At 44.0% G+C, this 27,979-nt stretch overlaps 1 protein-coding gene across 1 annotated transcript; it reads right to left on the reverse strand.

Moving 5' to 3' along the window:
* Window positions 1–3,406: 3,406 nt before the first annotated feature.
* LOC134450821 (4-trimethylaminobutyraldehyde dehydrogenase A) lies at window positions 3,407–27,872 on the reverse strand. The gene is made up of 12 exons (XM_063200820.1): window positions 27,765–27,872; window positions 27,168–27,329; window positions 26,505–26,650; window positions 25,797–25,926; window positions 24,519–24,653; window positions 21,876–22,072; window positions 17,802–17,942; window positions 11,046–11,234; window positions 10,372–10,459; window positions 9,792–9,933; window positions 6,483–6,595; window positions 3,407–3,932 (listed from the first exon to the last, which is right to left on the reverse strand). Exons 2-12 carry the CDS (start codon window positions 27,316–27,318, stop codon window positions 3,838–3,840), a joined length of 1,527 nt encoding a protein of 508 aa, XP_063056890.1. The 5' UTR covers window positions 27,319–27,329; window positions 27,765–27,872; the 3' UTR covers window positions 3,407–3,837.
* Between the last annotated feature and the right edge of the window lie 107 nt (window positions 27,873–27,979).

The raw sequence follows: 27,979 nt of genomic DNA on the forward strand, positions 1-27,979 counted from the left end.
GTGAAGTGGAGGAGGTAAGGGAGCAGCCCACCCTACAAGTGATATATGAATCTGTGATTAAACGGGTCAGGGGAATAATTGAAGACCCCACACACGTTTTGCACTTAGAGAACTTCTCCCTTCGGACAGGCGATACAGTGCCAGTTAAAAGTAAAAGAGGTTTCTGAATAGTTAGGCCTATACGGTATTTTTTTCCATCCCCACATCTAGGCTATTAATCTATTGAACTCAAGTCGCTAACTGTCTTCGGTCTGGTAATGCTATGTAGGCCTATGGATACGCCCATTATGCACTTCATAGCCTCTACTGCACTTTGAATAGGCCTTTTTAGGAATATTGAGGGTTTTTTTTTTAGCCTATTGAGTTTTTCTTTTGTAATGGGTGATTTTATTTGTTTTTGTTGTGCGTTATGTGTTGTTTGTGGCAACAGCTTTGTAATTGTCCAATTTCTTGCGGGACAAATAAAACTAATCTTGAATCTTGAACCGCCAGGAACTCTCAAACTAATGATTTATAGCCATGTAGGCCTAGGCCTATACATTAGCAAAGATTGCTAGGCAAACGAGAACTATCCAAATGAAACGACCTCAATTACCTATGCCGACTCCATAATTAGTTAAAGTATACATCAAGTGGTGCATAAGGCTTTTTTCCGCAAGCATAAGACGTTGACAGTGAAGTCGATGCATCATTGTTTCGAGTCTCATTACTTGCTACATTGAATCACTAACCGACTCGCGCAACATAACTGCTTGGCCTAGGCCTACTACATCGGTGCATTTAGCTGACAGATACTTCACACTTCGAACTCTCGTTCGCATTAAAAAATTACAGGCTATTGTTTGATACAAACCTTTTGAAAATGTGATGGAGCTGGGGCCTGAGGGATGTGACGGTTGTCCGTGGCACAGCTTGCTGTGAATCTGCGACGACTCGACCGCCAGCTCAGCCCTCAAGCTGTTATAGTTCAGGGCCATGTGTACCACTCAGGAGGGCAAAGGTTGCATTTTTATTTTTTTCAAAAGACACATGTCTGAAGTTATCATTTTTATATGATGGCCCTTCTGGATTTACAGCCAAGTCTGGGTTATTATCATTCAAAGTGACCCTCCATTATAATAAGAAGTTTTTGAGGTGCAGTAGTGGGCCTATTGCTACTGGTCCTTCTAGAATAAATGGGCTAGAACATGTGTAGCCTATTTTGCCATGTTTGGCATCATTGTGAAGGGGATGTTTGGAGCTTTCATTTAAGCCCTTTTGTGAACATGTTGTTAATAAGTAGGCCTTGTGCCAACCCTGGCGCTCCTCAAACATTTCCTCACACACATTTTTCACATGTCTGCCCAAATAATCTTTTGTCGTTTAGTCCTGTGGCATCAGGGAGTATCAGAAAAACGAAATCCAAACACTAACGGTCATGACTGAGGAATCCGAAAATGTAGGCTATAATTTATAGGCTAATCTCCTTTTGAGTGGGTGATTTGGAGTCTACCAGAAATGGTGTTTTTCACAAAGCACACTTTTGTGCAGTTTTGACATGTAGGCCTAAATATGTTGAAACTCTATCATATAGGCTATGCATACCTCCATACTTAGTCCATGGGCCGGAGCAGAAGTTGGTATCCCCTGAGGTGGCAAAGTCTATCAATGTTTTTTGTACTCCTCCATGCCTGAGGGACATTATTTGGTATGATAGCCCTCTGGAAGTGGTAGCTTTCTTATATTTTTACTCACTTTTATAATGACACCCAGTGCATTTCGCAATACATGTGCGCAAATTAGGCCTAAATGTAAAATCAACCCGCTTTGAAAGCTTGTGATCAAGCGTGACTAGAATTGTAGCCTAATTGGTGAAAGGGATGTAATGATTTTGGCCAACATTGTCAATTTAAACATCCACAACAGGATAAGTCTTATTTTTTTTTGTCTTCGAGGGTATAGGCCTATCTATGCATCCTTCTCATGGGCCACTGGTTGGTCTTGGCGCTGTCGGCTTGAAGCGCATTTCCTTCCCCGCATTCCTCATAGAAAACCACTATATTCACCGTTATTAATCTGTCCACGGGCATTGCGGTTCACCTAGCAACTGGGGTTAAATTTAAATGTAGCGAAGGGGGTGTAATGCATTTGACCAGCATTGTGAATACAGCCACTAATTCCATATTTTTTGCAATGGTAGCCTAATTAAGTTGTCAGCGTTGTCAACCAAGATGATGTGCGGTGGTCACCGTTCATCTCGCAGCAGTGCACTTCCACTTCACACATTTTTGGCAGCGGTAGACCTAATTAATTTGACAGGATTGTTTGTTAACTTCAACGAGGGTGTAGCCTACAGGCTGCCAGTGTCAGCTGATGAGCAACCTTTTAGGTAGGCCTAGGCTTAATAGCACTGGTGTTTGAGCTGGCTGCCTATTCCTTCACCCGTGTGGAATATTCACCGGTCCTCATGATGCATGCTGTGGGGCTTTCCGATCCCTGTCCATCTCGCAAACAGCTTGGGGTTAACTTTAGGCCTAAATGTAGCGAAGGGGATGTAATGAACTTTACCAGAATTGTGAACTTACAGTCATAAAATTATTTTGACAAAGGTAGCCTAATTCATTCGACAGCATTGTGAATCTAAACAATCTGCGGGGGTGGTCACTGTCCATCTCGCAACAGCAATGGGAATAGGACACAATCACAAATGTTTGGCAGCGTAGGCCTAGCCAAAAATGAGACAGGATTTTTTTTGTTAACTTCAACGAGGGTGTAGCCTAAAGGCCGCCTGCGGATGAAGGCTATCTGAGGATGAACAACTTTTTATTAGGTGAAATGCACTTGGTGTTTGCGCTGGCGGCAAAGGACAGTCTCTCCGTTATTGGTGCTGTGAAAGGCGTAGGCAGGCACGCCGGTGCTCAGTGCTCATTCACCGCGCGGCGCACCTTGTGGCAGGCTGTGAAATAGCATGCGAACAGAGGTGCATGGAACCAACAAACACAGAAATCGGGCGATCACATAACCTCCTTGGCGGAGATAATAAAGCCCCTCATCTGATATAAGATGGAGAACAGATTTAGAAAAGGCTGTTGGAAGGATATCCAAATCAGACGTAGAGGCACTGAGACTTTGTAGTTTTCTTGAGAGTGTCAAAGTCAACTAGACTAAAGGTTGTCATTAGGTTAATATTTATTCAATAGTACCCCTTCCCAAACAGTCCCACATCACATGTCTCAATGACTACAGGCCTGTTGCACTCACCCCTATCCCTGCTAAATGCATGGAGAGACTGGTCATGAAACTCATTGAAGACGACCCCTGCTTTACCTGACAAGTTTCAACGCTTTGACTTCCTCAGGGTCACGTACAGTAGGTGTTGGGAGTCTGATGTCCTTTGAAATCAGCAGATGTGCCTTTTACAAATGTACAGCAAATGAATAAAACTTGGAGTTTTTCAAACATTTTTTTATTTTGAAATAATTTTATACATGTTTGTTTCAGAGTGCAATTTTTTTTTTACTAATTGTGTTGGCACATTTATGAAGATATAATGGACTCTTTTTTTTAAAAACAAAATAAAAAAAAACCAAAATACAAAACAAAAAAAATGCTGTGAAGTTTCAGCCTCTGGTCCTGCTGAAGAGATCATTATAAGGCACACTTTAAATCTGAATGGGTCCACCACACACTGTTACCAGTACAGCCCAGAAAAATGCAGCATCTTAAAGCTGCAATAAGTGTATAAAAATGTTACGCACCTTGGGGGGGGGAAAGGCTTTTTTTTTCTCCACAGCATGAATGTCTAAGTCACATTTCTAAGGAACAGCTGAGGGTTTTTAGAGTTTTGGGCTCAAACAATTAAAAGAGGCTGTCCACATTCCCCATCTCGACAACCACTGTCTTCAGCTGGGAGTAGTACTCTATGGTCACTTGGCCATTCTCCCTTCCAAATCCTGCGTATAAATGGGAACAAACAGCATTAATAAACAATTTATATTCCCTAAAACTGATGACATTTTGTCGAGAAAGGAAGCGCCTAAAAGTAGTATACAGTTGCTAGGCAACTCTTTAACATGACAGGATAACTATGTGGTAAGAGACATCCAGTATAGAGGTCAGAGACAAATAGTAACTCTGGGTTGGGGGGGGGGGGGTGTCCAGAATAAGGTCATAATAGTATAGCAATACTATATTATGTTCAATGATATCTTGTGGGGCTATACTGGCTACATGTCGTTATCCGATACAATATGATATGACAAGCTATTCACTTTGTCATTTGACAGTGAAATTCATTTTGCATCCCTGAGCAAGACTCATCAGACAGTTCATAAACATACATGTGGAGGGGCCTAGAGCACCAAGCAAACACAAAGGCTTTGAGCCAACGAAAAGCCCCAATCCCAAGCATGACAAATACAGTATCTTCATGGAGTAATTGTCCAACAGGTTTAACAGACAAATTGATTTATGCATGAAAGAATGTTAAAGGAATGTTTAATTGGGCTTCTCCCATGGAAATGATGGTCGTCTTTGAAGCAGGGACTCCATGGGCACCAGGACAATACAACAAGAAAGCCCTCCTTCCATGGATGTTGCTAGTTTACAAAAATATTTTTCAAGCGATTCAGGCCAGATGTTGGAGACCCCATATTGTCAGGGGTTCTGGGGTATGTCCCCAGAGAAAACTTGCAAATATCTGTTAACTCATTGGCTGCCAGCCATTTTCATAAAAGAGTACCTCGGAGTGCCAGCCATTTTTCAGCATTTTGGGTGTTTTTTGGAGGCTCACAGAAAATTGAGTTCTGTGTCTATGTCAACACCATACCTATCAAAACACAGATTAGACGCTCATCTGTCATCAGAAAAAAACGGTGTCTCTCTACCCCTTTCCGTTCTTTCATAATCATCTGTTGAAATTAAGTGGAATTCGCCAAAATGCTGCTTTCTAGCCAAAAAGCTGAGAAAACGCCATTTGAAGTAGAACTATAACTGCAAACGTTTTTGCCCGTAATGGCATCGTCCTAACAACTCCAAACCTATCAGCTGCTATTACACAGTCTTCTGTCATCTGTAGCCTGAACAAAAAGATCATTTGTATGACCTTTTCAACCTAATATACTGAAATATAACGGGGGGACTCGAAAACAAGGGTGTTTTGGTTTAGTTGCTGGCGCGCAGCATGGATCATGACAGCAGTTGCCCCTAACTCCGGTAACTCCCTACCTCTCCCTCTCCCTCTCCCCTCGTTGGAGAACGAATCACAGCTGGTTTATTTCCTCCAGAAATAGTACCGTGTTGTGTCTTGTGGGGAGGGAGGCAGGTAGGCAGGCAGCACCGCTTAGCGTAGCTTACTGCAGCTTCTTTGGCAGAGCGGACAATTTACAGATTGATGATAACTGTCATCATGGTTCTGCTATAGTGATCTTGTCCTATATTGTTCAATGAATTTTCTTTTGATAAAGTACTGATCACACATCCAACATTTCACAAGCCGATTGGAGTGGTGAATGCTAGCTGGTCTGAGGCTAAGTGCAATGCTTTCTAATGTGAGCTGAATGCATCTGACCAGACACAAAGGCTACTCTGTTCCAAGAATCTGCAACCCCCCTGTCTTTTTTGATGATACAGTAAGCTGATCATACTATACAGATCCATAAAAATAACTGTGGATTGAGTAAAAAATAGTTGACTTACCAAGGCTCCTTTATTTAGGCTTAGTTGTAAGTTGTTAGCGATTTCGTGCTAGCTAGCTAGCTAGCGTAGCAAACTTTATACCCAAGTTACCTCAGTTGGGACACATCACCAAGTCCCGTGCATTCTCCTGTTAGATGATATTTTGTAAGCAACATCCTGATGTTGTGTAGGCTGATCACATTATCCAAAATGAAAGGTTGTCACACAGATCATCTCATGGTGTATTTTGGGCAAGTTAGCTACAATGCCTTCTAGCTAGATAGCAACAGGGGATTGTATTTTGGTCATGAGAGGAAGGTTTTTTTTTGTCAGGCTCTGACACTAAAATCAGTAGCCTACCTGTGTTAAAATCAGAGGGCAAGAAAGTAGACTACTGTCACAGGTGCTTTACTTTCAAAAATGATTTTGCTATGCTACTTTTGAGATTATATTATAATAGTAAAAAAGGGGTGTTTTTGTCTTGAAATTTCATCTTGCTCTGAGCTAAAGCCCTGCCTTGACTGTTCCTAAGGACACTTCTGCCACCTACAGGAACAGTTAGAAAATGCCTAGAGGCTTGAAATTCATACAGAAGATAGGTCAGACCGTCCTCGAGGCCTGGCTGTAAAAAAACGCAATTGTCGGCGAACGACGTCGAAGGTAGGGGGCGTCACTATTTGAAATGACGTCATTCGACGGCCAAGGCAGCCAATGAGTTAAAAGTGTGATTTTTAACCCATTCAGGTCCCCTTTGACTCTTAGGCCCCTGGGCCCAGTAGGCCTGTGTGCAGTATTGCATCCTTGCTTGTAAGTGAAAGGGTGCGTACCTGACATCTTGTACCCGCCAAAGGGCACCTCAGTTGGGCTGACGTTGTAGTTGTTGATGAAGCAGGTGCCAGCCTGCAGGTTCTCTGCCACGCGGTGGGCACGCACCACATCTCTGGTGGGCACAAACAACATCACACACGGATTCAGAAATTACAATACGAACGTAAGATCAAAATTAAATGAATAAAAAACACAGAATATTGCTGCTCACACTAGCACACACACTACACGCCAAAGCTTATGACTGGGTTAACAGATCACCTTGTTTAGTGCTTTAATGGCTTGAGAAATAAAGGAAAACCTTGACCTGTTTTTGGACAGGGGGGGGAGGGGCAGAAGCGCCGTCCACTGCCATAGAGCCGTGATGCTTTCTAGCTCAGTAAGCGTAGTATTTTACACTAATGGCAAAGCTAAGGCACTAGTATCATAATTAGAAATATCAAGTCCATTTTTACTTGCAGAAACGTTTTTGCGTTACGTTTTTGGTGTTGTCACGTAGCATTACTTTACGTAGGCTAGTTGACTTAACTTGAGGCCGACAGATATCTCACCTATCGAAGTAGGCTATAAATAGTTTCAGCGGAATCATATTTGGATACTACAATGTTGATTTTTCTGCCTTCAAATTTTCTTATCAAAGTAATACAGTGTCAACTAAAGAGCATTCCGAGAGTTGATCTAGTGCCCGCCATGATAATTTTTTGATTCACCGGTGAGGACGAGATAACGTTGATTCTGGGTAGTAGGCAGCGAAAGACCCTCTCAGCTTGCCTCAGCCGGCCGGCTGGTTTTCTAGCTGAGTCAAGCTGTGCCGTGCCCAATCGAAAAGCAAGTGGCGACTGAGTCGTGCTGTGTCTAGCTGTACCGGGTAGAAAACGGGCAGTGGAAATTACCCTTTAGGTTCATAAATATTTGGTCATCTGCAATATGTTCCTCTTTTTTGGTTCTATACACCACCCCCATGGACTTTCGACCACCCCCATGGAGTTATAGTACAAACATGATGTACTATAACTGTGGTCTTTCAGCTTTAATATTAGGGGATTTACTTCCAAATCGAGTGAACAGTGTTGCGATTACAACAGTTTCTATGTGCGCCTACCAGTTTTTAAGAGACCAAAAGTAATTGGACATGCTAGCCCTTACACAATCAAACTTTCACTTTTTAATATTTGGTTGTGAAATACTTTCCAGTTAATTATATCCTGAAATCTGCAATGCATATTTAGAAACTGAGTTTTATCCCAGGTGATGCTATGGTGGCCCTCTACTATAATAGTCTTCAGTTCCTGCTTATTCTTGAGGTATTTTCCCTTCATTTTTGCCTCCAAAAAGTGAAATGCTTGCTTGATTGTTCGATTGTACTCAGGTGGGGTGATTGACAAGGCCTTTGAATAGAATTGGACTTTTTTTTTTTAACCTAAAAATGGTTTGTGTGCTTTTGTATGACACTTTGGTTCACTGTCCACCTGCACTGGGAAGCGTTGTCCAAGGATTGCTGAAACCTTTGGATTAATATGGCATGATAATATAGCCCAAAAAAACTTGAAATTCATCATTCAGGTTTTGTCAATAGTAAGCATTATCATCATCAATTATTACATGGGAACCAACTGTTAATGCGATTTGGATGTTAACACCTTCAATTCACGATGACAGTCTAGTTAATACACAGCTTGTTTGTTTTATTTCAAATAAGTTGTAGTGGGGTATAGAGCCAAAAGAATGAAAATTGTTTTGCTGTCCGAATACATCCGACCCTAAATGTATGTCCGCTACAAGCATCATAGCTCATTTGCATAATATTCCAAAGTCCAAGCTCAAGTCATTCAAATCGCCTTTTGTCTCTTCACTCGCCAGCGACTCAATACAAAGTCAAATACTTCTGCCGCGGGAATCGCTCAAGTCGCGATTGGTGTATTTGTGCGGTCAGGCTCTCACAAACTACCAGCTCTGTGCTGCCCAAGAACAAGGAAGTAGCTGAGATGACCAATCACATCGCCTTTTGTTTGCGGAGGTTGGTGTGCGTTTGCTGCGTAGTCGGGATTTTCTGGAGGTGCGTGACAATGCAGAACCTCTGCGTGGGCGGTGTGGTCGCATGCAGAGATAGATTTGACGCGTCTGAGGCATAAATTGGGCTTTAGGGCCAAAACATACCAAGGCGGAACGGTCACGGGACGAAAGCGGTCTTTCTGCTTAGTTTTGGCCGGCATGTTTTTCTCTGCCTTTCACACTGACAGCGTCGGCGTGCGCGGCCAGTCCTGTTCAAAACCCTCCCCACAGCCAAAGCTAGCATGCTACTCTGCCATTCATTTGAATGAGACACCGCCGGTCGCCGGCATGAAAAATACGCTCGAGTTCTATTTTCCAAATGCAGTGCGGCGCGTAGCCGGCTCCCACGCCGCTTACGCTCGGCTACCGTCGGTTGGTGTGTAAGGACAGATATGTTTCAATGTATTTTCACCGACGCTGGTAAAAAACACGGCCGTTCCGCGACGCTTTACCGCCCTAGTGTGTAAGACCCCTTATACTTGCCTGATTTTCATAGACTTCAGATCACGTACCGCGATTCTGGTCTGACCAGGACTGTAACGATTAGTGTTTCCAAATGGCCTGGTTAACCTGCCTCCCTCGGCTTACTACTGGTTGAGGGCTGTGCCGAAGTTTAAACCAAACATTTCTTAGTCCCAATAGAACGTCTCAGTTTAAACCACGTCACTGCCTTGAACACGCCTCTACCCAGGACGGTTGGAAAAGCTCAGTTGATTGGTTCCAGACAAAGTGGGTGGAGATCCCGCTGTAGCGGGATCAGATTCTACTTGAACAAGCTCGTGGCCCTACTGTGTGTAGCTGAGGCGAAGGCGTTGCGTCACCAGTAGGACGGAGCCCGGCTAGCTTTACACAGCGCACCTGGCAGCTCACTGTAGAGGCCAGGCCATATCTGGTGTTTTATTCAGTGTACCTGGTGAATAGTTAATTTATTCACTGTACCTGGTGAATAGTGTTTTTCTACAGCGTACCTGGTGAATACTCCAGAGCCCAGGTCGTAGCTGGTGTTTTATACAGCGTACCTGGTGAGTAGTTTTTACTCCAGAGGCCAGGTCGTAGCTGCCTGGTGTTTTTATACAGCGTACCTGGTGAATAGTTAATTTATTCAGCGTACCTGGTAAATAGTGCTTTTATTCAGCATACCTGGTGAATAGTTAATTTATTCAGCGTACCTGGTAAATAGTGCTTTTATTCAGTGTACCTGGTGAATAGTTCATTTATTCAGCGTACCTGGTGAATAGTTAATTTATTCAGCGTACCTGGTGAATACTCCAGAGGCCAGGCCGTAGCTGGTGTTGTTGGCTCTCTGCATCACCTCCTCCTCGTTGTCAAAGGGCAGCACGGACATCACAGGACCAAAGATCTCCTCCTTCACACACCTCATGTCATCACTGCAGTTGTCTGGAAGTGTGCAGAATGCAATAAAGTAAAAAAAAGAATAGACTACTACACTAGAATAGAGTAAAACAGAATAGAATAGAATTGCAGTGAAAGTAGCAAGTCTTCCAACAAAGCAACAACCGTTCTCAACCTTACAAATAATTCCATTCCCAGTGGTTTTCAACTGCCCCCCAATCACAAAACATACTTTCAGCCTGTAGAGCAGACGTGAGGAAGATCCAACTGGTGGATCGAAATGTTGGCATTTGTATAAAGAAATAAAGTTTATCTTTTTGAAGCTCATTCCCAGTGTGTAGACCAATTCATCACAATTCAACAGCAACAGCCCATGGCTGAACACAATCATATATTTACTGTTTACATACGGTAGGCCTGCTGTATGTATAGCAGATTGGCTACTACTGCTCAGAGTTACTCTGAGCAGTGAACGGTGCTTACCAAGCACACAGGGCGACATGAAGTAACCGCCCTTCAGTTTGGGATCGCTGGGGACAAACGGCTCCCCACCACACAGCACCTTGGCACCCTGAAACACACCCAACAGAAAAATATAGAGCATGTGAATTGGTGTGATGGAGCCCAGAATAAGTACAGTCAAGATAAGCCCATGTCAAGTCTCTGACTCACTGGTGAAATAGTTGGTGAAACAATTACAACTTTAGCTAAAGGGTGAATCTGTGCCAACAGGCTGTCAGGTAAAAGTTTGCCTATTTGCATGGTGCACTTACTTGGGTACATAAACAATTTTTTTCAAGTCAAGTCAAGTCAAGTCAAGTAGGTTTTATTGTCAATTTCTTTACATGCACTGGTCATACAAAGAATTTGAAATTACATTTTTTACAGGGAACATTGCTCTCAGGCCTCCGAAATACAGTATGATCATTCTGTATCACCTCAGTGTACTTTTTTACGCAATGGCACATTCTTCCTGCCATGTTCCGCTAAAAGTAATCTAATGTAATTATAATGTAGACACATGTACCTAGTTCTTGGCCTAACTGATGAAGGTGTGCACCTTGTCCAGCTGGGGTCTGTGGGTTGCGTAGCTCTACAAGATGTTGCAAGTTTCTTAAAAGCATCAGCTAAATGTAATGCACCGTAAATACACATACCTGGTTCTTGGCCTCGCTGACGAAGGCGAGCACCTTGTCCAGCTGGGGTCTGGTGATGAGGGCCCCCATGCGGGTGTCTTGCAGCTGGGGGTCCCCCACGGGGATGGCCTTGGTCCTCTTCACCACCTCCTCCAGGAACTGGGGCATGATCTCCCGCTGCACGTACACACGAGTACCATTGCAGCACACCTGGGGGGGGGTGGGGGTGGGTACGACACACAACAAAAAGAGAAGCTGTTATATGGTGCAGGGCTTGACATTGGCACCTATTAACTGGCATACTGTGAGACATAGGTTCCCCACCCCTGCTTTACGGCCTGAAAGCCAGGCAAGATTTTTGACTCCAAGCAGGGCATTTACGTTTTCCTCCACACTCAGGAAAAACTTCCAGAAAAAAAACAACTCTGAAATTTTGGTTGGCAATTTATAGCTTATGTTGATTATGCTCAAAGCCTGAATTAATTAATTCAATCATCAATATCCAGTCACAGAATCAAGAACCTAACACGTTTTCACAGGTATTTCGAAAATGTGGTCTGTGGTGCACCTCACAACCACTTCCTTTTCCCCAAGTCCTTTTAAAAAACATAGCCCTGCTGAGTATTTCCTGTGCACTAATGGAACTTTACTAGCCACTGTGGCCAGTAAGCAAACCGCTTGTCATTACCTTATAGGGTTGAAAAAGGTGAGCAAAAACCGTGCAAGGTGCAGGGAAAAAAAACTCTTGTTGCTCAGACCACGAAAAAAGATAAGGACACCACGAGTGAAGACCTGCCTTATTACTGAAGTTACAAGTTACACAATGTACACCTGTCTGTGGGAAAATACTTACATTTCCCCCCATGATGACACTTCGCTGCACACCCCTTTCCCATAATGAAAACTTTTAAAGGGACACTCCACCCATTTTGCATTAGGCTTTCCATTGATAGACACCCAGTCATACTTTTGAATGGTCTTTCAAAAATCTCTCAATTCCCCCTGAGATAGGAGACATCCGCATTCATCTCTTAACACTTCCTATGTCAATGATGTAAAAATGGTCATTTTGCATCATCGACATAGGAAGTGTAAAGGGTGGTTTATGCCTCCAGTCCAGCGTCCCTGCGTCGTAATGCAGTGAGCCGCGCAGTTCACGTAGTGAAGCCCCCCCCATCGCGCAGGTACTCTGGGGCACCTCCCCAAAATTGTGTCTCGACGCAGGGAGCGACGGCGTGAAAGGGCGAAAATAGGTCTCTGATTGGTCCTCTCGACCAGCCTGCTCTGTCCTCGAGTTGAGAACAAGCGCTACTTCCTTGTTCTAACCTTCGTCGGTCTACGGACTGTGAGCTCTTCATTAAATAAGTTGCCCGTGCTTTGTTGTTTGATTTATTTACACGAACCAAAGACAACACATGCGCTTGCAAGTTACGACGCTGAAGTTATTTGGACAGTTGAACAGTGGTTCCGAGGTCGAGGAAACATTCCGCTTCGTCCTCGACAAATGAGCCACTTCTTCGTTCCAAACTACCACTGTGGCTGCCAGTGCGATCAAACATGCACGTGATATAAAGATTTAATGTTTCATTTTCATTCTCGTCGAGTCTGTGATGCTAAAAAACAACCGACACGTCTAGTGTACTCTTTGTATTGAAGGCAGTTTCAGCGTGGAATGAAATCGCGCAGACCGTGCCTCAAAACAGGGCATAAACCAAAATTAACTGCATCATGGCTGCGACAAGCTCACTCTGTGGCACAAGTAGGAAGCATAACCCGCCCTTTAGAGAGGTGGATTTCTGTTGAGACTACAAGCCTTTTTCCCACCTTTTCAACCCCGCCCATAGGGGGTTGGACCTAATGCTCTAACAGACCTATCACAGATCAGTGTCCCAGTGCTTTTGAAATCACTGGCATTGAGGCTCCAGTAAGCAGTGTTGCCAGATTGGGCTGTTTCCCACCCAATTGGGCTGCTTGGGATGGCCGTCGGCGGGTAAAAATGGCATTTTACCGGAAAACTCGCCCAATCTTTCCCATCGACATCAATAGAATTGGGCAGGATTTAGTGCTTCCAGGCGGATTTTGAGCATTTTTTGGGCTGGAAATCATCAGCCTCATCTGGCAACACTGCCAGTAAGTCACTGGCATAGCTGGAAAGGAGAAGCTGGAGCACACTGCAGCTTAGTTTTCAAGACTTTATTTTGTGCACACACCCGACCAACGTTTCGGTGTTGCTACACCTTCTTCAGAGTCAAATGATAGCAAGAGAGAGACACACATTTCAGGACTTGACATTCACTTGTGATCCCACTTGGTTTGGCTAAATTGGTCTCATCTCATTGCAGGTAATTGACCCCACCCCCCAACACCAGGACAGGATTGCAGACAATTAGACAGAGAGGCTTTGTGGAAAGGCATTTTGGATTCATACTCTAAATTCAGTGGAGCCTCAGGGCATAAATGAGGAACACAATATGTCTTGCTCTCTGTAACAAATTGTTCCAGCATCGCGGCTGTGGTCTTCTAATAATTGTAGCTGTGGTTTTATTGACAATGTTCTTTGTGTATTGTTTTTTTCACTTTTTTATTTTGTTTTGGGAAGTTGGCAAGCTGTCTAATTGTCTACAATCTTGTCCTGGTGTTGGGGGGTGGGGTCAATTACCTGCAATGAGATCAGACCAATTTAGCCAAACCAAGTAGGATCACCTGTGAATGTCAAGACTTGAAATGTGTGTCTCTCTCTTGCTATCATTTCAAGTCAAGTCAAGTCAAGTCAAGTAGGTTTTATTGTCAATTTCTTTACATGCACTGGTCATACAAAGAATTTGAAATTACATTTCTTGCTTTCCCATACAGACATAGACTAATCTAGGTAAGGACATAGACAGTATAGACATAGACAGTACTTATACATGGACTTAAGACAGTATGGACATAGACAGTGCACATACAGACATTTAAAGTGCAAGACTGGACAACAGAAGACTTGTAGAGGACATACATTAAGAGGTATTGTTGTGCTTTTCCTAAAGAAGTCTTTTATAGCGTTCTGACATGGTAATAGTGTTATTTGAAGAAAAATAAATATTAAAAAGGTCTGTCAAGTACACCAGCAGCTGTGTGTGTGTGTGTGTGTGTGTGTGTGTGTGTGTGTGTGTGTGTGTGTGTGTGTGTGTGTGTCAGTGTGTATGTTTGAGTTTAGTGCAGAAAGTGCAGTGTGTGTGTGTGTGTGTGTGTGTGTGTGTGTGTGTGTGTGTGTGTGTGTGTGTGTGTGTGTGCATGTTTTGAGTTAGTGCAGGTTGAAAGTTCAGTCACAAGTATAGTAGTGCAGGTGGAATGTTCAGTCGCAGATATGGTGGTGGGGGATAGGGGGGGGGGGGGGGGGGGGGGGGTTGTCAGTGGCCTTGCTGGCTAGAGGCTGACAGTGGAGGGAGAGTGGGTTGAGTGTTCAGCATCTTGATCGCTTGGTGCATTGTGCTGCTCGCCAGCCTGGTGGTACGGGAACGGAGGCGCCTGTACCTCTTTCCAGAGGGCAGGAGGCTGAACAGTTTGTGTGCAGGGTGGCTTGTGTCTTTGATGATCATCAGTGCTTTCCGGGTGAGGCGTGTGGTGTAAATGTCCTGCAGGGAGGGGAGTGGTACTCCAATGATCTTCTTCGCTGTGTTCACAACACGCTGGAGTGTCTTCCTGTTTTTCTCCGTGCAGCTTCCTCCCCACACTGTGATGCAGTTGGACACGACGCTCTCTATGGTTCCTCTGTAGAATGTTGTCATGATGGAGGGTGTAGCACTTGCCTTCTTTAGTTTGCGCAGGAAGTAGAGACGCTGATGGGCCTTCTTCGCCAGTGATGTAGTGTTGGTGGTCCAAGAGAGGTCGTCGCTGATGTGCACTCCAAGGAACTTGGTGCTGCTCACTCTCTCCACAGCATCGCCGTCGATGGTCAGTGGTGGCAGTTGTTTTTGGACCCTTTGGAAGTTGACAACAATCTCCTTGGTCTTGTTGACATTCAGCAGGAGGTTGTTGTCAACAAGACCAAGGAGATTGTTGTTTTGTGATTTGACTCTGAAGAAGGTGTAGCAACACAGAAACGTTGGTCCCGTGTGTGCACAAAATAAAGTCTTGAAAACTAAGCTGCAGTGTGCTCCAGCTTCTCCTTTCCAGTGATGTCTGTCCCACTGTGATGCACCTGCAAGCAGGGTTGCCAGATGAGGCTGATGATTTCCAGCCCAAAAAAATGCTCAAAACCAGCCTAGACGCTCAAAATCCCGCCCAATTCTATTGATTTCTATGGCTAAAATTGGGCGGGTTTTTCTGCTAAATGCCATTTTTACCCGCACACGACCATCCTAAGCAGCCCAATTGGGCGGGAAACAGCCCAATCTGGCAACACTGCCTGCAAGCTGAGGGAGGGATGATGCATAGAGTCCCAAATAACTGGGTGTGGCCTGTGGAACTTGAGCATTGCAGTGCATTATGGGGATTGTTGTCACAAATCCACAAGCACTAAAAAGTCATTTTCTGCCTTTTCTTGGCCAAGAAGGCACCAAATTAGAAATGTATGTTACTATTCTACTATACATATGACCCACTTTCAGTAACATATTCATGTCTCCACCGGTGGAATGCCCCTTTAAGTACCTGGGGGTACATATAGATAGTGACCTTAGATGGCGCACCCAGGTGAACAATGTCTGTGCCAGGATACACCAGCGTCTCCATTTTTTGTGCAGACTTAGTCTTTGGAGTATGTAAAAACATCATGTAAATCTTCTATAGAGCAACGATAGAGTTATGGGATTACCAACTGGTTTGGCAATCTCACAGTTAAACACAGGGCAGAAATCTCAAGCCTCATTGAAACGGCAGGTAAGATTATGGGGGTAATGCCCCCCCCTTAACCCACAGGAGCTCTTTGAGCAGGCCACTATCAGTCAGGCGAATGCCATTGTAGCGGATGGTGATCATGCACTGAATGGGGAATTCATTTATTTGAACTCTGGGAGGAGGTTTAGACTCCCTTGTTGTCAATGTAAGCGCTATAAACATTCCTTTATACCTCATTCTATCAAATTACTGAATAAACAGGGAACTAAAGCGATTGAGTGGGAAAAAATGGATCTCTGTAGCTAGCATGGGTACTGTTGGTGGTGATGGAATGAAGAAATAAGGGTAATAGCTGGGAGGGGAATATGCAGACATGAATGTTGGTTGGTTTTACTTTTTTTATGTAAGTTATGGAATGGATGAACTAGTAACCGAGATATTTATTAGAGAGCGATGGTGTGGATGGTCGAATGATTGGGGGGTACTGAGTGTTTGTGGGGAGGGGTACTTAGTGTGTGTGTGTGTGTGTGTGTGTGTGTGTGTGTGTGTGTGTGTGTGTGTGTGTGTGTGTGTGTGAACACTGTTTTCTCTTGTGCGTGCAGGCTCTTGTTTGTTTTTCTGTGTTGGTGTCTTGTGTTTTATGTTGCTGCAACCTCCCTGTCTCCGAGACAAATTTCTCCTTCGTGGAGACTAATAAAGAAACCTAACCTAACCTGGTAGACCACTCAAAAGGCGGCGTCCAGCATTCGCCCTGCAATTCAAGTCTTATTTAAAATTAGAGATGCACCGGATTCTGATTTTTGAGATCCTGCCGGATACCGGATCCACTAACTAAGATCCTGCCGGATCCAGAACCGGATACGGGATCCTACGAAAGGGTTGAAAGACATAGCCTACTCGCACACGTGGGCCCTTTTTATGTTTATTTACGTTGGCTCAAACTATTTTCTTCTCATTGGCTTACTGCCACACTGCCTGCAATGGCCGCTTACAAAGTTCTTTCACTCCATGCAGCAATTGGGGTTGTGAAAGACTGACTGAAAAACCTAGGCTAGAGATGCACCAGATCCTGATTTTTGGCTAACTGCCGGATACCGGATCCACTGCTTAAGATCCTGCCGGATCTGGATCCTGTGAAAAACCCTATTATCCTGTCGTATCCGGAACCGGATCTTGGATCCTGTGCATCTCCATTTAAAGTAAATAACACATTTCATCACCATAGAGACCATAGAGACATAGAGGAATGTTTTCCTGTGCATTTGTGCAGTATGCGTGGTTGTTGTGATTCAATGTACTGAGTTAAGGAGATTTGGTTTCCAAGTGAAATGTTGAAGGATGAATCTAAAAAAAATACAACCTTGCACAAATCTCCCATTCTCAACCTCCTCTTTATAGCACAGAGACCCATTGGCCATTGTTTCACACCCACTCGGGACTAATTCACTCCCTCACACAGGATTTTAATGAAACCCTTAAATTGACACGGATGGTCAGAAGTGAATATCCCTTCCAAACCAAAACTACCAGTGTAAGGCGACATCAGAGATTCTTTAAGTATATAGAGATATGCCAATGTAATAGGTTGCTATGGGCACCTAACATGACCAGGTTCCGGTCTGCCTAAAGGGGCGTGTCATAATACTCCTAGCATTGAATAGAACAGTCCTTAGGTCTGCCTAAAGGGGGATTTCGCCCCCTCCCCCTTGCAACAATAGAACCCGGAAACAATGGGCCAATGGAACCTCTCTCTCTCTACTCTCTCTGGCGACATCATTAGAGCAGCAGTGCAGTACATTCCATTATCCAAACTCCTGTCCTCCCTTGTGCTTGTGGCCTTGTGATGACGTTGCAAGGTGTCACTGACCATATAAGTTTAGCTGAACTGAGAACAACTTTACTGTCCCTGTCCCTATGTGAGTGTACATAACTGTACTGAATATCGCTCTACTGTACCTGTCCCTGTGTGAGGAAGTTGGCCATGAGTGCTCCTCTCACGGCGTTCTCCAGGTCACAGTCCTTGAAGATGATGAGAGGGGACTTGCCACCCAGCTCCAGGGTCACCTGCTTCACCCCTTTAGAGGCCATCTCCATCACCTGCAAGAGGAACACAGCAGCAGGTGAGGTGCCCGCCTGCCCGCCTGTGGGAAAATACCTATTGCACATTTCCTCCCATGTCAACTTGCACAACCCCTTTCCCATGATAGGGTCACCTGTTTCACCCCTTTTGAGGACATGGGAAAATAGTATATAAACAATAGGCAGCAGGAAAAACCTGTCTGTGGGAAAATACCTACATTTCTTCCCATGACACTTAGCTACACAACCCCTTTCCCATGAGACCATTCATGGGTACAGGATTAGCCCTGCAGCAAGGCAAGTCAAGTCTTATTTAAAATTACATATTTCATCGCCTTAGAGACTATTTAACACATTGGCTGCCCACTATTTTCAAATGCCCAGAAGAAAACCCTCCTGCGCTATGCAAAATACATCCGCAATGACAGAATGTCATAGTAGTCAGAATACAGCAGAGGTTCCCAAACTGGGAACCCTTAGGTAATGCCCCTTGCATTGCATAATAAACAACAATTTCACAGGTAAACAGCTACCATAATTCCATATATTGGTTAGTAACTCAATTCACTTGTATGGTTAACAAAATACATACATACATACATACATAACTAATATCCTGTGAATTAAAAGCAAAATGTAGCAAATGGGGAGAATATTCTTATTTCTGATTCTTAGGTACGGAACGACGCAGTGTGGTATGCATGGTTGTTCTATTTCTATATACAAAGTTAAGTATATTTGGCTTGATGAATCTAAAAAAATACAACCTTGCTCAAATCTCATCTCAACCTCATCTTCAAACAGACACACATTGGCTATTGTTTGTGAAAGTGAAAGCCCACCTGGGAAACTCCAACTCCTAATGTCATTGTGACACATAGCACCCCACAGCACACAAGTGCACACTGCACAAAACAAAATTGCATTTATGCCTCAGCCGTGCAAGGGGGCAGCTCTCAATGGCACCCCTAGGGAGCAGTGCTGTGGGCTGGTACCATGCTCAGGGTACCTCACTCATGGAGGAGGATGGGGGAGAGCACTGGTTAATTACTCTCCCCCACCACCCCGACAGGTCATGAGTCGAACCAGCCACTTTTGCACTACAAGTCTGACACTCTGACTGCTTACCAGGGTGTCTGCAGGTTTTAACAAGTGAAATTTTAGACTTTTTTAGACCTTTTTTAGACCATCATGGGCAAAATTTTAGACCTTCGCGGAGTATTAAAAAATGTAATAAAGCCAGATTGTGGTCAATTGACAGGCGCGCGCACACGCACACGCACACGCACACACACACACACACACACACGGAAGCCGACAGGGGGGGGGGGTCAAAGGGGACAGATGACCCGGGCCCTGAGAAAGAGGGGCCCCAGAATTGGGACCCAATTGTATTGTATTTATTGAGAGGGGGGCCTTTCAGATGATTTAGTCCCGGGCCCGGTAAAAGCCGTCAGTGGCCCTGCACACACACACACACACACACACACACACACACACACACACACACACACACACACAGAAGCCGACAGGGGGGGGCAAAGGGGACAGTTGACACGGGCCCTGAGAAAGAGGGCCCCCAGAATTGGGACCCAAATGTATTGTATTTATTGAGAGGGGGGCCTTTCAGATAATTTAGTCCCGGGCCCGGTAAAAGCTGTCAGTGGCCCTGCACACACTATACACACACACGCACACACACACACACACACACACACACACACACACACACACACACACACACACACACACACACACACACACACACACACACCTGTGCATCTGAATGAATGCAATAGTGAATATTATAAGCATAAAGAGATCTGATCATAAATGACCAGTGAGAAGGTACAATGTTCGCTTTCACAATTTCAAGTGATCAAAGCCAGCAATTGTGAATAGCCTGTCTTTACATTGCACTGACTGAGGTTTTTAAATGTGAATAAGAATGCCATATGTGCAAGCAAGAGGACCTAACCAAGATAGAAGAACAGAACATGAGCTAACACCACTACTGCCATAAAATGACGTTTATTTGTTTCATCTATTGGAGGTGTCCAAGAGAACGTCTTATGGCAGTTAATACTAATAACAAAATAGTTCGAAATTTTGACCAACTCAGCCCTTGCCACTCAATCCAAAGATTCATGCCTTATTCGTTTTAGGGGGGTTGTACCAGAGGTCTCACGCAAGCTAGAGTGTCACCTGCATGGCAGCTCAAGAGAGCGTGACGCGAGAAAGATTCTGCCACGGCATGAGAGTCGGTGTAATGCGCAGCTGGCTACGGTATTCAAAATCTAGCGCTCGTTTGATCTAGACGTAGCGTAGGCTTAACATATTTTAAGCAGCATAACGTGAAGCTAAATGGTGATCAATTCAGAAGCAGCAGGCAAAGAAAACGCAAAACGGGGTTATAACAACTAAATCATCCATCGACATAGCATATAGGCCTATCTTATCCATTGCACAATATCGTTTCATGTGCTTTGACTCCTGAGGTCTTTCAAAACATTGACGGACCTAGAGCTAATGAGAAGTGCATGTGACAGCACACACGAAACATTTGTGCGTGGACATGACCGTAACAGCTCAAATGCCCACCAGTTTGCAAATTGCTACCACAGAACCAGTACAAAATACCAAGGCATCAAACAGAATAGGCCTACAACAAAGGCACTTCCATGGGAATTGAACTGTTCATAATTTCAGATTAGCCACACACACACCGTCGCTACTCTCTTTCGCTCGCACAGACACAATCAAGCTTCGCCAACTTTGAGGCTAACGACTACGCTAGACTGCTAAGCCACGGCCAACACCTGACTATTCCATCACCACCGCAATACCTAAAAATCACTTCTTACCTGCAACGATTCACACTGGTGCTGGCATATTCCCTTGGCTTGCACTGTCACATTTGTCTTCTGTTTTAAATCGACACCTTTCCTTCCAAATAGAAATCCGTTCTTTTTCAATGAGGTGGTGACTGACTTCCCTCATTAGTTAACTTCTTCCAGGTCTTTAAGACAGTCAAGTAGCCTAGTTATCTAATGTATGGCCACCGCAACGCCAATATAGTTTTACAACGTCGTCTAGATATAAACAATGTCTAGATATAACACCACAAACGTGGGCTAGTAGTCAGAATAGAGAATCTTTGGTCAGACTGTGCGGTGGAAGGGGAGGAGGAGCTACAGTACATTTCCGTATCACATCTGTAGTTTTATTATTGTACGTTGCAAACAGCAACATGTCATGTAGAACTACACAGGCCATAACTGCCACAATACCAGGAAAAAAAGCGGTGTGGAAAACGACGTAAAACAAAGCAAAACAGAACAAATAAACATTAATCCTTTGTCGATATTTTGCATTGAAACGTAGGTCTTAAATTACTCAAACTCAATTTTAGACTAAAGTTCAAAAAATCCCTATATTTTAGACTTTTTTAGGCCTAAAATGGATAATGTGTAATTTTAGACTTTTTTAGACTCCGCGGACACCCTGGCTTACCCATGACTGCCCAGTTTTTACATCAATTCCGGGACTAATTCACTCTCTCACTCAGTATTTTAATGACAGCGTGAAGTTGACACCTGCATTCCTTTGGATATAACATTACACATACTGTAAGAGCATAAGGAATTCTTAGAAAAAAAAACACATCCTCTGCTGGCCTCTTGTGGTGAATAAAAGCAAGCGCAATCTTTCAATGCCATTTCACTGATAGCATGTTCAGGTCGACAGAGAACCGCGCTGCTTCCCGTTGCCACGCCTAATCTTAAAAACAGGCTAACGTTTCCACGCAGAAAATCTGATTGTTGTGAAAGTTGTGGTGAAGAATGAAACCTGATAGAGGTGGTGCGCAGGTAAGCACTTAGGTTTCTTTCTAGTTAACCTGAAAAGCGTAACGGAGACCCACTTGTGGCAGGGTGGGCCACCCTACAGTACCTTCTTGCCGGTGGGGACACTGCCGGTGAAGGACACCTTGGCCACCGTGGGGTGGTGGCACATGAAGGTCCCCGTCTCCGCGCCGCCCTGCACCACATTGAAGAGGCCGTCAGGAGCCCCCGCCTCCTTGTAGATCTCCGCCAGGATCACCGCGGTCACCGGGGTGAAGGGGGACGGCTTGAACACCATGGCATTGCCTGCAGCACACAGATGGAAATACAGAGATACAGGACATTATACATTACATTACATTACATTACATGATGATGACAAATCAGTTGAGAGATTAGATACCTTTGTTGACAGTGCATGCAAACCGCACTATAATTATATATTCCCAATCCATTGTTTTCCCCCCTTTGGACATCTGAATTCCACAAATCAAATAACACATCCCATAAAACATTCACGGAACAGAAGATAAAACGTGTGATAGGACCGGTATTGCAAAAAAATTACATACAAACTAGTCATAAATATGTATATTTATATAGTACAGTAATCTGTGGTAAATTATATAGTAATAAAATATTTGACTGTGGTTGTGGACCAACACAGGTAGGACAGACACGCTTAGGAAAGAGAGTCCCTGGATAGCTTTGGGTGAACAGCTCAGACAAAAACTGTCCCTTCTGCCCCCTTGTGGTCCAATTTCAAATCAGCAATGGAGCAATTGAAATATGTTGCCAATGACTACAGGGCAGATTACAGTTGTGCCTCTGGGTCCTTTGGGTCTGGTGGCTAACCACTTTTGCTGGTATTCATCTGCGCACGAGGTCTCATGTCACTAGACACATTTGGAAAAGCGCAAGTTTCCTCATTATCAAGCAAGGTTACTTTCTAGCTCAGTTAGCTTAATATTTTTAAACAAACTGCAAAGGCAATGAGCTGGTATCATTATTTGAAATATCAAGTCCGTTTTTACTTGCAGAAAATGCAAGCATGGAAACATTGAGTCTGCCGATGTGTGGCTACAATGCAGTAGTCAGACTGCAGGCATCGTGCCACGAGTGCTTAACTAATGCATTGTTTGTTTGTTAGTTACTAATTATGTCATTGTAGCTTAATTTACCAGCATTTTATTTGATATTGTGTTTCACAGAATATTGGTAGGTTTGCTCTGACAAACAACCAGCATTGTGCTGCCACGTGAACGAGGAAGTAGTGAGAAAATCAATCACAGCGCCCTCTCTCTGCGACCTTCGCATCCATCCGACAGATAGTCCGGATTTTTCGAGGCACGCGACAACGGGCGCAGAGCCTCTGCGTGGGGGGCATGGTTGCGCAGAGAGACAGATATGGTGGACGCAGAGGCTCTGCAACAGTCTGCGCCAAAAAGCATAAATTGGGCTTAACAGGGACCTTGACCTTCTCGGAGCCGGACAACTTCATTATACCATCATTGTATTGATGCTTTTAGAAGCAGACGTAAGGGTGGCTCAGCTATATCTAAAAGTCACCATTGTGAAAAGGTGGTACATTAATCATTCATTTACAGTGAAAAGGGATTTTCTTTTTTATACAATTCAAAATAAATGGTTCCATCTATCCAATATTGGCATTAGCTTGGCTGCAGCACCTGACTGCTACTAAAAACTTCAATGACACGGTCATAAACCCTTAGAGTTGAAAGAAGACAGGTTATGGTTCTCTGCTGAGCTGGAATTGCCACTATATAAATCAGGCAAATTCGAAAATGCTCCATCAGCGAGTTTTAATGTTCTGGAACAATAGCGACATTATGGCGAAATCCATGTGCAATATCACTCTTATCTAAACACCCATCACTCCTTCAATACCCTTGATCTCTTGAGACTAATAAGTTACCGTTTTAATCTCACTACATTATTCTAGATCAAGAATATTCTACATGCCTGCACATTTTCAACCGCATATTGCATGTGTATACTGCCCCACAATGCCAAGTGAGATAAAATATTCTTGTAGCCAGCAGTCAAACACGTGTATAATAGTGGCAGCCCATGCGTCTTTAATCTATTACTTTAATCTACTTTCTGAGCAGCAGGGAGACAGACATGCAGCCACAAAACAGCTGGTCTTCTACAGTTCGCCCAAACTCGATTTGACGGCTTAGTAGGGCAGTGTAATAAGTGACGATGAAGAGGTTGTGTGTGCGGTGTAGTGAGTCTACATTAAATTACGTTTAGCAGACACGTGTCCAAAGTGAGACACTACTAAGAGGACATACAAGCAAGTACAGAGTGTGGGGTCCATGCAGAGTACGGCAGTATAGAAGTTTGTAGAACAGAAAAAGTGCAGTAACGTATAAGGGTCAAAGACGTTGTCATTGTCATTCAGTTCTGCTGACTGTAACTGTAAAAAAAACCATGATTTTAAAATTGTTTCAAGTGAATGGATGACAGCCGAGGCTTTCATGAATTCACTGGAAAAATAAAATAAATTAAAAAAAGAGTCATGTGTTTTACAGTTACAGTCAGCAGAAGGTATCCGTTACACTGAATGACAATTTCATTTTGACCCATAAATGGCGGTGGACCTATTGAGTGTGCAAGCAGGACAAGTAAGTGTACAGGGTTACACAGGGTTACACAGGGTTATGTAGGGAAGCTCTCTCAGAGGAGATGAGTCATCAAAAAGCTTTTGTGAGTGTAGCGTACGTACCGCATGCCAGTGCGGGGGCAGACTTCCATGCCGCGATCTGGAAGGGGTAGTTGAAGGCCCCGATACCAGCACACACCCCCAGGGGCTCGCGGCGGGTATAGGCAAACGAACCGCCGGGTAGCTGGATATGCTGGCCTAATCAACACATCAAACACAACAATACATAATATATATCATTACAATATTCTTCCTCAGGCTGAAGAAGATACAAGTGTGTGAGGTTGAAACGCTGCATAAAATAAATCCAGATCAGCAACAGTGTGCTTATTTTTCTTCTTTTCTGGACAAAATCCAAAGACAACAATAGCAAAAAGTCGATGGCTTTACTTCAAGCATACAACACAAAAAATACTTTCAAGATATTCCTAAATATGCTTCTATGATGTAGAAGTCAGATAATATTGTACAGCTGCAGCGCTGTAGGGGCGTGTTCAAAATGTTGATATCGGGATTCATCGTCACGGGCCTCTTCACCACGCATCGTATCAGAGGCGTCAGTATCGATATTTCATTTAGGAAAATAAATTGACTTCTTAAGGCTTCACAGCAACTGCCATTCATGATATGTGCTTTACATTCACTACAGTGTAACTCTTGCTCTACAGAAAAAAGTATAATTTGGTTGCATTAACTTAAAAATGTAAAAAATGAATAAAACCAAAAAATGTATGCCTAAAATATTGTCCTGTGCTCACTGTATCGGGATTGTAATAATAATGATATTGCATGTTGCCATGGAATTTTCACGATACGATACACATCCCGATACAGGGGTCGGTATATGATCCGTATCGCGGTACACGTGCATCCCAATACGAATCATATAGCGACCCCTGTATCGGGATATGGGGCGGTGGTAGCTCAGGTGGTAGAGGAGCTGTTCGGCAGCCCAAAGGTTGCAGGTTCAAGCCCCGCTTGGCCAGACTCCATCGTTGTGTCCTTGAGCAAGATACTTAATCCCAAGTTGCTCCTGGTGGCAGGGTGGTACCCTGCATGGCAGCCACGGCCACCGGTGTGTGAATGGGTGAATGGGAGGCATACAATGTGAAGCGCTTTGAGTGCTCGAAGGAGTGGAAAGGCGCTATACAAATGCAGTCCATTCCATTCCATGTATCTTATCGTAAAAATTAAATGGCAACATGCAATATCATTATTATTACAATTCATAGCATGCACTATTACAACACATCATATTACATGTATATAGTATATGAAATCATACGCGAAAACACACACACACACACACACACACACACACACACACACAGAGAGATGTACCTGCCAGGGTAGGGGCAATGCCAGCGTAGTACTCTATGCATTGCCAGGCGATGTCTATATCCACTTCTGCCTCTGTGATTGACTTGCCATTGTTCACCACCTCCACCCTGGCAATTTCAGTTCTGCGCTCCTGTTAAAGACACACCAAGTACATCTGGATACATCTGTATGGTTTCTCACGTAGATCAACTTTTATTCACCCAGGCATCTAAGCATGGTATTCATCTAAGCACCTCCTACTCATTAAGCATTGGCAGCACATTTCACAGAAAATATGTGTTCTCCATGTGGGAGATAAAACCAACCCAAAGCTCAGGGAGGTAAGACAGACAGCAACTGCAGTGGCAGGCACTCCCACTTCCCTAAAAAAAGGGAGGGCCACGGACGGTCAAGGCTGTTGAGAGCTTTGGCTAAGCACTGGACAAGGTCATCTAAAAGGGAATTCTGAGGGAAATCCCAGGGCCCAGGATAATGTCATCTAAAAGGACATTCAGCCTCCAACTCCTCTCCCTGGGCCCATGACAACTGACCCCTTTGTCAGCCTACCTGGCCATGGTCCATAGACATGTGGTTTTTTTTGGAATTGGGTTGTGCGATACGTGCCATCTATTTGTACTGTATGTCCTAAATTAATTTCCCTCAGGACCAATACATAGCACCTTGAATCTTGAATAAAACAATTAATGTGGTGGGTCTTCCAAAGCTTACTCTGATGAGGCGAGCTGCGTCCAGCATGATGCGGGCCCTCTCCATGCCCGCCAGCTTGCTCCATTTCAGGTAGGCAGCATGGGCACTCTTGATGGCCTGGTCAACGTCCTCCTCTCCACAGGTCACCAGCTCACACAGCTGACGGCCTACACAACAGGGAAACAGCAAATCAATAAACTAAATGGATGTTACAAAGTCTACATGTAGTCATTTGTTTTTTAAAAAGCCTGACTTGGGAATAAACATCAACACGACCAAAATGTTCATTATTGAAGCAGTGAAGACACATAAAGTCAATGTGAAGCATAACCACAAAATATTAGGCCTACTTAAATTATAGTCTTAAATAATATTCAATATCCATATTTCTTTCAAGAAAATTGGTATTGTTCAGTGCAGGGAGGTACGGAGGATGTCATTCAAGTACACACAATCTAGTTTACTATGCGTTTGTCTCGACTACCATAGCCGAATAGGCTACTTTACCCTAATAACACCGTAAAGTAGTTAATCAATAATAATTTCGCAAACGTCTAGCGGCTATAAATGGTGACCCAGTAACACTTCACACCAGAAGCCCAGGTGGGAGAAGTTGATCAGTAACTTCATTCTCAATTTCAGAGCAACAAATTGTCCCAAATCCAGTCCAGACTCAAAGCTTACCAGTTGCTGGTTCGTACACGGGCTCGGTACTCTTCCCACCCTTGGGCTTGACTCTGCTGCCATTCCAGAAGCACAGCGGCTCCTTCACCACCAGTGTACCGGTGGAAACGTTGCGGAACTCGGGTAGCTGGAGAAGCGGAGTCTGGGCCATTTTCAGTCACTCTAAAACAAATGAGATATGACCAAAAAAACTGAATGAAAAAATGAAATCAGTGATCAACAAACGTAGAACTGCCTTTCAAATGGAAAGTCAACGAGAGAGTAATTATGTAAATCATTACAGTATAAATAGATACATTAGCAAAGATTGCTAGGCATACGAGAACTAGCCAAAGTTAACATTGAAACAACCGCAATGACTACTAGTTAAAAAAATCAAGTAAACTACATGGTGCATAATGCACTGTCTTTTGCAAGCACAAAACGTTGACAGACCGTGTGAAGTCGATGCATCATTGTTTCGAGTCTGCGTGCTTGCTGCTACATTGTTTCGCGAATCTGTGTCGCGCAACACAACGGCTACATCGTTGCATTTTGCAGGCACTTGATTTACACTCTCATTCGCATGAAGGATCCAAGCTCTTGTTTGTTACATACCTTTTGAAAATGTGGTGGAGCAGCTGGGGGATGCGACTGTTGTCCGTGGCACAGCTTGCACTAAGCTTGAGCAATCGCACCGTGTTTCTGCAGACACTCAACCGCCAGCCCAGCCCACAGTTACATAACCCAGATATGGGGGCGGTCGGCCAAAGAGTCTCGAGGTCAGCCATGGATGGCTTCATCTCAGGTCAAGGGTTCAGCACTCCTAACGG

The sequence above is a fragment of the Engraulis encrasicolus genome, chromosome 6 (genome assembly GCF_034702125.1).
Source record: "Engraulis encrasicolus isolate BLACKSEA-1 chromosome 6, IST_EnEncr_1.0, whole genome shotgun sequence".
Taxonomy (NCBI): domain Eukaryota; kingdom Metazoa; phylum Chordata; class Actinopteri; order Clupeiformes; family Engraulidae; genus Engraulis; species Engraulis encrasicolus.

Bases quoted from the DNA above. Each gene is read 5' to 3' on its own strand.
- LOC134450821 (XM_063200820.1), bottom strand. From the start codon at position 27,318: ATGGCCCAGACTCCGCTTCTCCAGCTACCCGAGTTCCGCAACGTTTCC. The intron at 25,927-26,504 runs GTAAGCTTTGGA...TGTCTTTAACAG, and splicing joins ACGCAGCTCGCCTCATCAGA to GAGCGCAGAACTGAAATTGC. The intron at 3,933-6,482 runs GTACGCACCCTT...ATTTATACGCAG, and splicing joins TGGCGGGTACAAGATGTCAG to GATTTGGAAGGGAGAATGGC.